Genomic DNA, 14,972 nt, shown 5'->3' with positions numbered 1-14,972 from the left:
CAGGACGGCTCGTAAGGCCTACAAAACTATCCCCAGTCTGCTGAATGATCCGGCTGGAAAAAAACCTTTGTACACTAGTTTGTACAAATGTTTCCTGTTTGTGTGAAGTCAGTCGTTTGAACAAAATCCTTGCACAATTTAAGGATTTCCAAGTGAGCGAACTTCGTTTGCCAAATGGCTACTTCACTTCCTCTGATGAGGAAATTTTGGAATATTTATTCAGTACACACTTCCCCAGATGTGTGGGTATTACACCTTCGGATGAACCTGATGTCTTGTCTTGTAGTTATGATTCTTTAGCTTCGATTGAGTGGGCGGGCACTAAATAGCTTCGCTCTTTTTAAATCTCCAGGAGCAGATGGGATACAGGCAGGCCCGGATTTAAGGGGGGGGCAAAGGAGGCAGGTGCCCCTGGCCCCCCGATTGAGGGGGCCCCCCAATAATCACGAAACACTATATATATTTGGTTCAACGAAACCATATAAAATGCACTTTTCCTAGACTAGTTGTAATTGGGTTCCTCAAGGTATCCAGATTATTTCATAATCCAAATTTGGACTTAAGAACAAATCAAAATCCTAAACTTCATAATTTGTGGTGCACTGGAACTATTTTTAGAATGGATTTACAGTTTTTGTCTGATTTTTTCTTCAGCATGAGCTATTATTAAACATTGTAAAATAAATATTATAAATATTATAAAACCATTAAACATTTTACATGTTTGGCCATTTCATAGGAAATTAACAAAAATAAATAAATAAACAATAGACTTGTTCAGTATTGCAGTGTATTTCCCAGAATGACTATTTTGAGGAATTAGTTTTAACACTTGTTTGCAGCAAATTCATCTTTAAAGAGATATACAGTATTCAACAATTGAAAAAAAAAGAAGTGGCTTGCTAGTTTTGGTGTGCGCGAGTTTCACGAAAACCTCTTGAAAGTTTGTATTTGGTTCAATAGAACCTTATATTCTGAAAACAATTGAGCCCATCTTCATCATGTTCGTCGAGGACAGATGTTATCATGGGAAAGGTATGATAATGATTCCTGGAGATGTTAGGGAAATTCGAATCAATTTTGCGAACCTAGTTTCCAAAAACATCTCGGAGCAACGGTTATGCATATCTATATTTTGGGGTTCACCGACGTTCTTAAACATTTTTTGCTACATTTGCCTACTAAAGCACTAACCCAGAGATAAAACTTTTTTATAGAACATCGAAAGTACGCAAAGTGGAGCGGACCTGGTGTGATGGTTACCCAAGAAACACGACTTGTTTCAAAGCCAGTACCAGCAACATCAGTGCAATTTATTCACTGTTCAAATTAAGGACAACAGAACACAATTGCTTCTTCTTTGAAACGCAAAAAGCGCAAATTTTAAATCGTTATGCAACTTGAGCTAGGGGGAATGATAAAAAAAATGAAAAAATATGGCCAGACTCGAACCATGGACACTAGGAGTATTAACCACTTACCTTACATACTACACCAGAAGCTCTGTGAAAGATTTGCTGCTCAATGCACCATAAAAGCTACTGAAGTTACGCGTTACTTCATTGTACCTTCTTTGCCACAAGTTAGAAAGCTGTCAAAATGAAAAGACGCGCATGTTTTCCGCAACACATTTGGAACCTAATCTGAACAAACAAACCAGAGTAAGATGTTTCATGTGTGTTACATAGCACATTTAATGCAAGCTAACTGTATTGTCACTTGTGAGGAATATATAAGCTCCGCCTCCATAAATCGATGTCAAATACGATGTTATTAGAAATTCCTATGAAACAAAGCTGCAACTTAATGATATTCGGAGTTTAAATGCAACTCAACTGACAAGATGGAAGTTGCGTGTGCTTTTATTGCAACTCTTTAAGACCAAAGCATAGAAAGCCACATTTTGGATGATGTTGCAGGTGCTGCTTGGGTAGAACACTTGACTATCACGCCGAGGACCTGGGATCGAATCCCACTCCCGACAAACTCGCAAAATGTGAGTTCTTCCTTCGGAAGGGAAGTAAAGCGTGGGTCCCGAGATGAACTAGCCTAGGGCTAAAAATCTCGTTAATACAGATAAAAAAAAAAAAGTACGCAAAGTTTGGCCTGAATGTTTGAAAGAACAATACTACATCACAAAAGCATTTGTAAAGAAATGAAAAAAAAAATGAATGAACAAAACAAATGCGTAACAGTAGCATAGTTTGTTCCGAAATCACAAAAAACAGTTAAAATTAAAAAAAAAAAAAAAATACGAATTACACAACATTGGCAAAAAAGTTAATTTGTGATTTATATCTTTAAAATCTTGCTACTGGGGGCCCACTCTATAGGGTTTGCCCCGGGCCCCCCGAAGCCTAAATCCGGCACTGTATACAGGGAATAGACAAAATGATCGGAACAGGCAAAACTTTCACTTTTCAAAAAATGTACAACTAGCTGTAACTTTTTGAAAAGTGCATCAAATATTCTCGAATTTTCACTGTGAGTTAATTACAAATATTTCAGTGGTCCAAATTTGGAAACAAATCGGGCTATTCTCCAAAAAATTATAAAGACTCTCGAAAAAGGTATCATTATCCGATAGCCAACTTTGAGCTGTTATATGTCCGGATTCAATGAACCAAATGAAAGAAATTTTGACTTTTTATGACTAATATAATGAGCTATGAAAAACCTTTGACTTAACTTAAAATTCTTAACACGGAAGATAATAATAACAATAAGATGATTTTTCAAATAAAACACCAAATTATTCAAAATTTCTACATTGTTTTAAAACTCAAGATGCAAATTATAGTTCATTTAATTTCTCCCTAATTTACCTATATATAAATGTATTTTGAAGAAAAGTAACAACATTGCCGCCAATAAATTGAAAAAGTAATGGATTAATGCATGTTAAAAATAGACCAATTTACAAAAAATCGTGAAATAAATGAAACCGCAAAAAAAAATTACTCTTGTTAAAAAATTCAAGCTAGTCAAACGTTTTTCAGAGTTCATTAAGTCACAAATGATCAAAACTTCATTGCATTCGGTTCATTGAATCCGGAAATATAACAGCTCAAAGTTGGCTATCGGATAGTTATACCTTTTTCAAGAATCTTTATTAGGGTAGGTAATCAAAATTTGAACCAAATTGCGGCTTTCTGAAGCAGTGCAAATTTTAAGTGATTTTTTCTCCCACATGGAAATAATTTACTACGGCAAAATCGAATGTACATGAAAGCCACGGGTATAAGCTTTCTGTTCAATGGTAAAAAGTTGGTATTTGCACCGAATTTCATTGAAATATTTGATTTTTCATCAACAATGATTTTAATCTTAATTTGAACTACTGGCGGCAGCAGCTCGAGCAACTCACAAAACAGCCAATTCCATGCCAAACAATGAAAAATCACATGAATTTGCTAATTCTCATACCTATTTTTCATTAGGCAGTGGAATCTCAACTCAGAATGTTCGAAATTCTTTAGGAATTTGGAAACTCAATTGGGATTTTTTTATCCCCCAAGAGTAAACAAAGCAACCACTAGCGCAATCTACAGGCCAACACTAGAAGCTCACCCCCGTTTACTAGTTCAAATTTAGATTACAAATGGTTCAACTTAAGATAACATTCTCTAAGTAAGAATCACTTAAATATGATAGTTTTATGACAAATAATGCGGAATATTATTCGGTTGGTCGATTCTACGATAAATAGGCTTTCATTTGACGTGTTCACATATTGCGTGTGATACAATGCATGAGCTGTACGAGTGCACCGAAAATGTGCTTTCCCTTGGGGGAAATGGGTGAAATCACAGTGATTTTTCAATTGCCTGTTTTCCATGACAAAAACGCTTTTTTCAATGTTTTTAAAGTCCATGTTATCAGGTTATATTACGGAAAGCTGTTTAACATCTTTTTCGGGACAATATTTGCCTGAAAAGTACGTCGTTTTAATGAATTTTGAAATGGTTCAAATTAAGATTACAATTTGACTAGTTCAAAGTTTGATTTCTTACCCTACCTCGTGGAGAATAGCCCGATCTTTTCCAAATTTGGACCACTGAGACATAATTAATGAAATTACAGTGAAATTTGATAATATTTGATTCATTTTTCGAATAGTTACCAGCTAGTTGAACATTTTTTGGAAAGGGAAAAAATTGCATGTCCCGATCATTTAGTCTATCCCCTGTATACCCTATTTTGCTTCAGAAGGGATTTGATCATTGCAAACAAGCTTTAAAAAACCCTGTCTGCAGTTTTGCTACAGGGTTTATTCCCATATCTTGGCGGAATAATACTGTAAAGTTTATTCTGAAAGTGGGTCGTGCGTCGTATGAACAAGCAGAGTTTCAGACCTATCAGTTTGACCTATTTTCTTCTGAAATGTTTAGAACGCATTGGCGATCATCACATCCGTGATGTTCATCTGGCCAATGTGCCTCTTCATGTGAACCAACTAGCGTTGGGCAATTTTGAATCGATGTTCGCAACATCGAAGTTTTTGTTCCGATTAATCGATTTTTTGAATCGATGTTGAAGCCCCACGAAATCGATCGAATCGATTTTTTTAACATTCGATTTTTCTTTCGACTCAAAATTAATAAATTACTTCAAAATTTAACCATTAAAAAATGTAAAATGTACACAAAATCGAGGGTCTATAATCTAGGGTCCACTAAATCTAAGCATATCTGTATATTAGGTTCCATGGGTAATCCCTCCCAGGAGTCTAAGTGAATCTTCTCATGATTTTAAAGGGATCCTCCTTATAATCTAGAGTGTCCCTTTCAAGGTTCTAGGTCAGCCCATCTCTGGATTCCAAACTTTTTTTTAGAATTCCTCTCAGGATTCTAGATTGATTTCTTTTAATAATGTAAAGGATCCCTTTCAGGGTTCTGGGGCATTCTCTTTTAGGATTCTAACGGGATGTTTTTCAATACTGCAGGAGAATTTCTCTCAGGATTCTAAGAGATCCCTCTTAGGATTCTGGGAGAATCCCCCAGGGTGTCCTGGGGATACCCGTCTAAGCATTCTGGGAGAATCCCGAGGAAAAACTTCTTTCAGGATTCTGAGGCAATCCATCACAGGATTCAGGGAGAAACTATCTCGTGAATCAAGATTCTGGAAGAATTCCTATTGAACATCCTGAGAGAATCCATCTCAGAAAACTGGAGTAATCTCTCGCAGGTTTCTATGGAAATTTGTAATAGAATTCAGGGAGAATTCCTATCGGAAGAATCTTTCTCTCTTTTCTAGAATAAGGTCTCTCAGGATGCTGGTGTGATAGTTTTCAGCATTTTGAAGGAATCTCTCACATAATTTTAGAGGAATCCTCACAGTTAAGGAAGAGTCTCTTTAAAAAATATGGAGGATTTTTTTTCTCTCAGCAGTATCATATGGGGATACCTAACAGAGTTCAAGGGAATCTCTGAATTCTAAGGGAATTCATTCCTGGATTTTGGGGTTTTTCCTACCAGGGTTCCTAACCAAGGGTGAAAACCCTGTCAGGATTATAAGAAATTTCTGGATGATCTGGGTTTATTCCTCTAAAGATTCTGGAAGACCCTCACTTAGGGTCCCACTCAGAATTCTGAGGAAATCTTTCTCAGCATTCTCAGGAAATCCTCTCAGACTTCTTGGAGAATCATACTCAGCATTCTCAGAATTGTGCCGAAATTTCTCTCAGAATGCTGGGAGAATATTTATTAGGATTCTGGGGGAAATCCACACAGGGTTGTAATGGTATCCTTCTCAGGATTCTGCGTTAGATCGTTTTAAGATTCTGGGAGAATATCATTAAGTATTCTTCGGATACTCTCCCCAAGATTCTTGTAGGCCCCGTCAAGATTCTGGGGCATTTAACTCATGATTCTGGAGAAATTCTCGGGATTCTGGGGCTATATTTTTCAACATTCTAGGGCACTTTCTTTCGGAATTATTAATTGGTGAAGAATCTCTCACGAGATTCTGGGCAAAATTCTCTAGAGAAATTTGGATTTTGGAGAATTCCTCGCTTAGTTTTTCTGGTTTCTTTTGGGGTTCGGAATAAATCCTTCTCAACATTCTACGAGAATGCCAGTAGAGTTCTATTTCCTGTATTCTGGAGCGGTTGCTCCCAGATATTCCTTTTTCAGGATTCTGGGAGAGTCGCTCTTAGTAATCAGGGAAATCCCTTACAAGATAATGGGAAGATTCTCTTGATATTCTGGTGTAATAATTTAAATTATTCTAGAAGAATCACTCTCAGAGTTCTGGGACACTCCCTTTCATGAGTTTAGGAGAGTCCTTTCAAAAATTCTGAGCGAATGTCTTCCAGGAATCTGTGGTAATTTTTATGTTTTATGTGGGAATACTTTTCAGAACTCCAGAGAACCCTTCACAAGATGCTGGGCAGTCCATTATAGAAGTTTTCGTAATCCCTTCCAGGAAGAATCCATATCAGATTTTCGGAAAAATGCTTAGGTTTCTAGATATATTCCTCTTAAGAATCTGGAAGAACCCCTCATATGATCCCTCTCAGGATTCTGGAGGAATCACTCGTACAATTCTGGGGAATACTTTTCGGGATTCTGGCAGAATTATTCTCAGCATTTTAAAGGATTCTACCCAGGGTTGTAGGGGAATTCTGGGAGCATACTTGAAAGGTTTTTGAAGGAATTATTCTCAGGATTCTGGGGTCATCCCATCTCCGAGAATTCTGTGAGAGTTTACCTCAGATTTTTTTGGCAATCCAGCCCAGTATTTTGAGGAAACCTTTCTCACGATTCTGGAGTAATTCTTCTTAGGGTTCTATGCTCCCCTTTTCAGGATTCTGGGTTATTTTTTTTAAGTTTCTGGGGATGAATTTAGAATTCTGAAAATCTTTTTTTTTTTTAAGAAAAAAGTATTCTAGATGAATTTACCTCAAGAATGTGGAAGAATTACTCTTGGAATTCCTCTCAGGATTCAGGGAAAAATCATCTTGGGAATCTGCAATATTTTGGGAGAATTCCAAGGGGAAGCTTCTCATAGAATTTTGAGACAATCTATCACATGATTCTGGGAGAACTCCTCTCGAGACTCTGAGACAATCCGTCTTATAGATATGGACTAATCTCTCTCAGAAATCTAGGAAATCTAAGAAGAATTCAGAGAGAATTCCTACCAAGATACCGGAAGAGTCTTGCTTTCTTTTCTGCATAATGTCACTCAGGATTCTGGTGTCATCATGTTCAGCATTCTGAAGAAATCTCTCTCATAATTCTAAAAGAACTCCTTTCAGAATTCTGGAGCAGTCTCTTTAAAGATTCTTAGGGAATACTGCTCAGAGCTCTAGGGAATATCTAGATCTCAGAATTTTTATTTCGATTCAAAAATATTAAATTTCATTTTTATTTTTCAGAATGCACTGCCCGAGTAGAAGTAAAATTCAAAACAATATCATCATTTGATATTCCTCAGTGAAGTACTCAAGATCATAATAAGCAATTGGTTTGTTTGACATAAAAGATAAAAGATCAAAAATAACATCAGGAATTAGTATGGGGAAGAACATAATAATATCTCATATTGATATTATAAGATCAGACTAATATCTGGGGAGATCTGGGCTGTAGCACATCAAACCAATATCATAAAATGATCTGACAGATGGATTAGAGTAAAAAAAAACAAAAATGGCCGCGACCAGAATCGAACTCATGACTTTGTGATTTATGAGCAGTGACATTACCACTGCACTATGACTCATATCTGAAAATAGGAGATCACAAGAGCATCAAGTTCTACGTTTTCAAGGTATTTGCGACTCATGGTAGCTGTGTTGGTTTGGTTCCGCCATGTTGTAGATGAGTGTGTGAAAGAACTTATTTTGATCTTGAATATTAGTTTTCGGATCTTACAATTTTCGGATGTTATAGATGAATGTGTGAAAGAACTGATTTTGATCTTGATTTCATTCGATTTCTGGATGTTGCAGATGGAAATGTGAAGAGCTAATTTTGATCTTAAGCTGTATTTTCCAAATTTCCCAATGATAAATGCTCTTTTGCAGAATCCACCCAAAATTTGCAAACTGAAGCGACAGTATGGAAAATAAAAATGAATTTAAACTCAATTAGGAGTTGCATATTTTCCTAAACTAAGAGAGCACATTTCTCTAGATGATTTCACATTTTATGCCTATTCTTTGAATTTTTAACGAAGCTAGTGGTCCAAACTTTGAAACTTTGGATTTTCATACAAAAAAGCATAACGGAGGAGGGGGGGGGGAGGGGAGTCTAAAATGCCGATTTTAGCGTTACGGAATAAATGGATGCTGCCTTAGCGGGTCGATAATGCTCCTAAATTGTCCGGTGATACGCATCTATAAACCCGCTTATTGAAAATGAGGGCCACTTCTACTTCCGTTTTGTCCCAGTAATAGAAATACACTAGAACTCTAATGGCGCTGTAGTCACTTTTCTCAATTAATTATATCAATAATTTAAATTGCAATAATTCACTATTTTCGAGTGCCCTTCTTGTAGAGGATCTTTTGTTTTGGTAAACAAAATTAACTTGACACTTCTAGTACCGCTGCTGACGCTGTAAGGGCGTGGCAAACTAGATGTTAGTCACACGAACAGTCCCGACATTGAACTTCTGTGGCTAGTTATTCTACTGTCCCAGTGCTCGTTTGTAAAAATTGTGGTGGACTTAAGGAAACAGCTATTTGTTACGTAACGCTAAATTCGATACTTTTGAACTCGGTGGTTGGTTCATTAGGATCTGGCAGTCTTCATAATGATGACTCCAACTTTTTTGTATGGGTCGTTACGCTAGGCTGTATTCCCTATTCCCCTGAAGCGTTGCGTAATTTATTAAACCCCTATCTCCTGAAGCATTACGCTATTTGGGGACGGCGCATAATGAAAGTTGAAAACTTAAAATAGTTTTCATGCGCAATGTTGGGAAATTTCGACATTTATACTGTAGATTGCACAAGGCTTTTCAAAGATCAAATTAAGTACTAGATTAAGTACTAATTTTGAAATCATATCACGATGAGATATTGAGCAGATATTTGGCAACTTTTTGAATATCTCATCAATATCATATTAAGATATGACATCAAAATTTGATCGTTTAAAGATATGATTATGATATTCACGACTACCCGGGTGTTTTAACGGTATATCCATTTTCGAATCAGAGTCGCGAAATGTTCGATGTGCAATCTCCAATTTTAATATTGAATTGATTTAGGCAAGTAAAACATACGATGGACTTGAATTACATGCAGCAAACGAATCATTTTATAGTTTTGTAATATTTAATAATATCGAATTGATGTGAAAACATCGATTCAAAGCATTTGATTAAATCGGTGAATCGATTCTGGTAATCCGATTCGAATCGATTCACAAAAATCGATGTCTCAGCCAGATTTGCCCAATGCTAGGTAACAGACAAGAAATTGTTTATTAGATGGAAGTATGAAAACACCTGAAACTCCTGGACATCTCCAAGCCACGTGATCTTCCTATACTTACGTAGTGATCCTCATCGCCAACGTATACAACACCATTGTGTAAGTACGGCGTGGCACGGCCTGTCAGCAACAAAGTGACTATATTTAGTGATCCTTCTTCATACGGACCCATTAAATGTGCTCCCTTTGGTGCGTCTAAATCATTTCTAAGATTTTCCATGCCACGCGTCACAACGGCGCTGTACAGTAGCAGTAGGGCCCCCGGTCCCGGGTTCTCGGTGAACTGTGGAGTACAAGAGAAAGAAGTAGACAGAGACAACTCGATTAAGACGTTCGATTCGGACGTCGCTCGCAGCCAGCTCACGTAGGGCAGGTAACGCTTGGCGAAGATCTGCATCTCATCCAGCGTGGTGAACTCGAAGAAGAACAGCTTCTCCGTAACGTTATCCTGGAAGTACACGTGGCTGTGCGGAATGTGCGATGCTTCACCCGGTAGAGCGAAAATCGCCTTGGTTTTTTCACCAATGTTCCATAGGATATCCGAGATAGCTAGATATAGAGCTTGTGCCTGTTCAGCCTCGGTAGGCTTCAGTAGTTCCTCAAGTGGCACAGACTTATCTCTAGGCTTAACATCGAATATGAAATGCTTGATGATGAATGCCTGCAGCACCGATTGCATTCCCCGGGTGGCATTGCGAGGCGTCCGCAGTCCGTAGGGATATTCCTGAAAGGGCAAGGGAAACCAGATGTGAGTGGGGCCTCGCCTGAGGATCGAGTCAGCACAAAAAGTGTTGTCGGATGGCGTACTCCGTTTGCGGCACCGAAGTTGATTCCGGTACGGGTCCATTCGCCTCGGGGAGGACTGGCGGCTGAACCGAATACTGTTTGGCGTAACTCCTGGAATTAAAGAATCGCAACACCTCAGGTTAGTGACACAATCAATGACAACATTGTTTCTTCACAACATTATGCTCATTTCTTAAGATACTTGATTATGTTCAATTAACTAGCCCAACCCCTGAAATCAAGCTTACTTAGGGTATCGCGCTACTTGGGCGGTGGCTTCTATATTCGTCTGTTTTCCACTATAACTCAGTCAATTTTGAACCAATTGACTTGAAATGTTGTACACGGGTAGATACTATACCTATTTCACTGCATTCCAAAAATTGTGTCAATTGGTTCAAATTTGACTGAGTTATAGTGGAAAATAGACGAAAATAGAAGCCACCGCCCAAGTAGCGCGAATCCCTATATATGCTTCGAACAAAACTTTTAAATTTAGCTTTGCGGAAATTCTGGAATAACTTCCAGACTGGCTTCTACAAAGTATTTCTGCAGAATTTTTAGATAAGTGTGTCGTAAGGTTCATGGCCGTGCGGTGAGCGGCGTCAGGCAACTGACCGTTTCGTAAGCCTCGGAGTTTGGATTCGATTCCCGCTCCAGTCAGTAAAAACTTTCCGTCAAACGGAAAAGTCTCCACTGTGTCACTGGGTGTTTTGGGTATTGTCCGTTGTCTCATGTAAGTGATCGTTCAGTCTGTGCAACCTCTGGTTGAAGGCGGTGAAGTATTTTTTATTCATTTTTAGGGACCTTCGATAGGATTCCATAAAAATAATTCCTAATAGATTTCCCCAAAAATTTCTGAATACTTTTTTTATTACATATACTAGTAGCTATTTTATACTGTTATGATTGTCTTGTTAGATTTCACTCATTTAGAATCCGGAATGACAAAATCACGTATATCTTAGGGATGGGATAACAAACATAAAAGGTGAAGCCCTCAAAACAAAGGTTATTTGTTGTACTTTTATGGAAAAATATCATTGAAATTATTTATTTTTATTTTTCACACATTTTCTCGCTTTTTCAGTGTTGAACTCTTTAAAAATCTGCACAACGGTGGTAAATTTTAGCAACAACCCCTTCCGCACGTTTGTTCAACAATCAGGTCATCTATGCAGTGTCCTGAGTGCCTTGACTAGTCTGACTAGGATTCCGAAGAAAAATTACCAAACTTTTTTTTTTATTGCGAAATGAGGGGCAATTCAGTGAATTGGGAATACGCGAAATTTGAGTGTTTTTTCGTTGATAAACACTACCCATCTGTGACGATACCACTGAACGTCTCCGGCTGTCATGGCAGCTCATCAAAATAGGTAAAACCTCTACATATCCCTTGTGTGCGTTTTTGAAAAGCAGCACGCGATTCTTGAGGCTGTCATCTTGTATGAATTGGTTCTCATCATCTTGTTGCGAAAAAACCATGCCCAGAGTTCGAACTTCTTGCCAAATCTTCAAATTCAAAGCAGATTTATCAATGAACCCAAGCTTTTTTCTTCCGAGGACACTTCCTTATGCCATGGGTAACAATATCTGTGCACATAACACATAATGCTTTTGACGATATTAACAGTTTTCGCGACTGTCGTACCTGACCACGCTAAATTTTCAACGTGTTCGTGCAAGATTTTTTTCCTCCTCTTGTCTTCAATCTGAAATAACTTTTAACTCGTTGCAAGAAAATCAATGAAATTTTCACCATTTAAAGAGGATTAGTGTATGATCAGAGTGCTGCAAAAGAATGATGATTATGTTCATTGAGAGCGCTACTAGAAAATGTGACATGATTCCGGATTCTAAGTGAACATAGCTTTATATATGTACAGGGGATGGCCAAAATGTTTGGGATAGGAAACTTTTTTTCTCCCACAAAAAAAATCAACATGCTGTAACATGCTGCTGTAGGGTGCATTAAAAATCTCAACCTGTTATATGTGCATCATTGGTACAAATTTGGGCTCGATTGAATAATTTTTCACGAAGTTAGAACCGTTCGGGTAAACCACCATTTTTTAGACAATTCATTTTTGAGCTGTCATATCTCGGAAACCAGTGAACCGAATTGAATGATTTTTTTTAACGTTTATAAACAATATATTGATACTGAATACAACGTTATAAAATGTAATGGTAATTTTCAAGATATTTTAATAGAAAACCAGTGGCGAACTTTATGGTACCGTCAAGGCGCCATTCACCGTGTGCCTTCGAATATTTTTTCATTATTTCCATATCATGATTGAATGATATGACAATTTCCCTTCAATTTCACCAATACAACACTAATGTATTGTTACCATGTCAAAACGCTCATTAGAAACATTTAAAAGTATCATTTTGACACTAAAGTGTGTTTACATGAAGCGGATTTCTGCTCGTTCACTGCATTCATAGTGAAAAAACAAAAACTGCGCTAAAGTGATTTAAGCGATAAACTAAATGTAGTAACGTTTTTATTCAACCAACAATCAATTAAGTTCACATATTAGGTATGTATTTTGCATAACCGAAGAAAGTTTAACAAGAAAGTATGATTACTCGTACTTTTTAATTGAAACAAAAAGGCACGGTAAATGGGTACCCTAAAAATCAATGGTCTCCATTCACCGTGCCCCATATTGTCCCATATATCTAGAAAAAATCGAAAATTTGAACATTCGTTTTTCTAATAAAATCTTGAAAGTTATTACTTGAAATGAATTTAAACGAAGGAAAGTCCCTTGGCTGGGTTGTTTTGACCATTTTTAAACAAAGTAGAATTAATTTTCTCAAACACGGTGAATGGGTCCCTACTACCACGGTGAATGGTGACCTACCACGGAATTAGGCGACCCTACTATTGTTTATTAATTGTACTATATCACCAAATTTTGTGAAAAATTTTCTACTTCTGTGGATATTGCTTTAATTTTAACCTATAATGAAGGCAATTAAAAGCGGCACCAACAATGTTTATAAGACTGGTGTCAAATGACAGCCCTTATTTGCCCCGAATCCTCTTAGATCCACGGTGAATGGTGCCTTGACGGTACCGTAAATGGCTACTGCAGAAAGTCAGGCTGGAATCGTAAATTCTAGGAGAAATTTGAGAGATCAAAGAAATCTTAGATTTTGCCTGATACTCGTCTAGCATTCAGTTATTTTATCAGCGATTGCAATATCAAGCTCTCAGATATTTAATTTCTGATCACATTTTCAGATATGTCAAGAATTTCTCCAGGAATTCCCGAACGATTAGTTTTTGAGAAAGTATTTCCCCCAAAATGTAGAGGCAGATTCATTATTTGGGAAATATTTATTTCCATAAATCATACAACTTTATTGCTCCAGATGCTTTTGAATACATCTACGAATACTCAAAATTCTCGGGAATTTGCTGAAACAGGAGTTTTACCAGGGACTTCTGCTAAAGCTTCGCCAAAAAAGGATTTTCCCGATACCTTACTCCAGTTTCCTCCGAACGTTTTTATTCACAAGTTCAATAAATGAGTACATCCAAGAATTTCATGAAGAACAACAGAAATCTTTCAAACAAAATATTAGAAATACTTTTATGAGCTACAATAGGCGTGCTTTGAGAAATTCCATCAGATACTAAAAATCCCTTCTAATATTCTTTCAATTGTCTTTCACTAACTATTTTTAAATTGTAAAAATGTTTTCACCAACATTACTCATCCACAATTTCATAATTTTTAATTTATTCTTGGGGCAATTCGTTCATTCATTCAAAATTTTATCAGCATCCTATCCAAATTTATCAAAGACTTTTCGCTAAAATGATAAAGGCTATATCAAATATTCTCCTAGAGATTGTACAAGGATATTTTTTTAGAAAGAAGTTATATTTTTTGTTATGTTTTATAAAACTTTTATTGGACGCTTGATGTTTTTAGAAACATGTACATCCTTAAAAATGCATAAGTGACAAATGAATCTTAAAATATTTGAATGTGTCTCAGCCAGTCTTTCCACCAGAATGTTCTTTAGAAAATCTTTGAAATTGCTCAAATTGTGATATTAGGTAACATCACTATGATTAACTTAAATTGTCATGACTCGACGACAAGATATTAATTTCCAACAATGCTTTTTACGCCAGTTCAACAGTTGTTGACTGCATTTCCCACAGATTCTCGTACTTATGCTTCTGGAGACTGTACATATTTTTGAATTTTGGAAATTCCCGATGGCTAGCAACAATTCCCGAGGCTTTCCCGACTTTTTCCCGGTGGTTTCGAATTCCCGAGCTTTTCCCGGTTTTCCCGAAATTCCCGACTGAGTGGCCACCCTGAGTTGTGTATCAGTGGTCCAAGATCGGGAAAGGATCGGGCTATTTTCCACAAAGTTTTAAAAGTTCTTGAAAAAGGTAGAATATTCCGATAGCCAGCTTTGAGCTGTTATATCTCCGGATTCAATGATCCGAATGCAAAGAAATTTTGACCATTTATGACTTATACAATGAACTCTGGTAATCGTTTTGACTTGAAATTTTTAACAAGAGAAAAAGTTATAGCGATTTCATTTATTTCACGATTTTCAGTAAATTGGTCTTTTTTTTAATATGCATCTATCAATTTATTAGCGGCTATGTTGTTACTTTCCTTTGAAACACATTTATATATGTATTAATCAATTAGAGGAAAATTAAATTTAATAAACTATAATTCTTGAA

The 14,972-nt window shown here is 36.9% G+C and overlaps 2 protein-coding genes across 4 annotated transcripts in view; one reads left to right on the top strand and one right to left on the bottom strand.

The window, feature by feature from the left end:
- LOC109422664 (cytochrome P450 4d1-like) overlaps positions 1 to 14,972 on the top strand; it is a 505,971-nt gene that overhangs the window by 174,112 nt on the left and 316,887 nt on the right. The gene's annotated exons all lie outside the window — the stretch shown is intronic.
- The window catches only part of LOC109422670 (inactive ubiquitin carboxyl-terminal hydrolase MINDY-4B), a 29,594-nt gene that overhangs the window by 8,316 nt on the left and 6,306 nt on the right, over positions 1 to 14,972 (bottom strand). For 2 of the 3 annotated variants that reach the window (XM_062858756.1, XM_062858757.1), the window contains 3 exons: positions 10,235 to 10,348; positions 9,816 to 10,175; positions 9,513 to 9,734 (listed from right to left, as the gene is read on the bottom strand). In XM_062858756.1, coding sequence (XP_062714740.1) covers positions 9,513 to 9,734; positions 9,816 to 10,175; positions 10,235 to 10,348 — 696 coding nt within the window. The remainder of the gene's footprint in view (positions 1 to 9,512; positions 9,735 to 9,815; positions 10,176 to 10,234; positions 10,349 to 14,972) is intronic. The other variant, XM_019697529.3, reaches the window with a different exon arrangement.

This window comes from Aedes albopictus, chromosome 3, assembly GCF_035046485.1.
Source record: "Aedes albopictus strain Foshan chromosome 3, AalbF5, whole genome shotgun sequence".
NCBI classification, from domain to species: Eukaryota; Metazoa; Arthropoda; class Insecta; order Diptera; family Culicidae; genus Aedes; species Aedes albopictus.
Note: the sequence above shows the minus strand (reverse complement) of the source record. Positions and strands in the feature narration are given on the sequence as shown.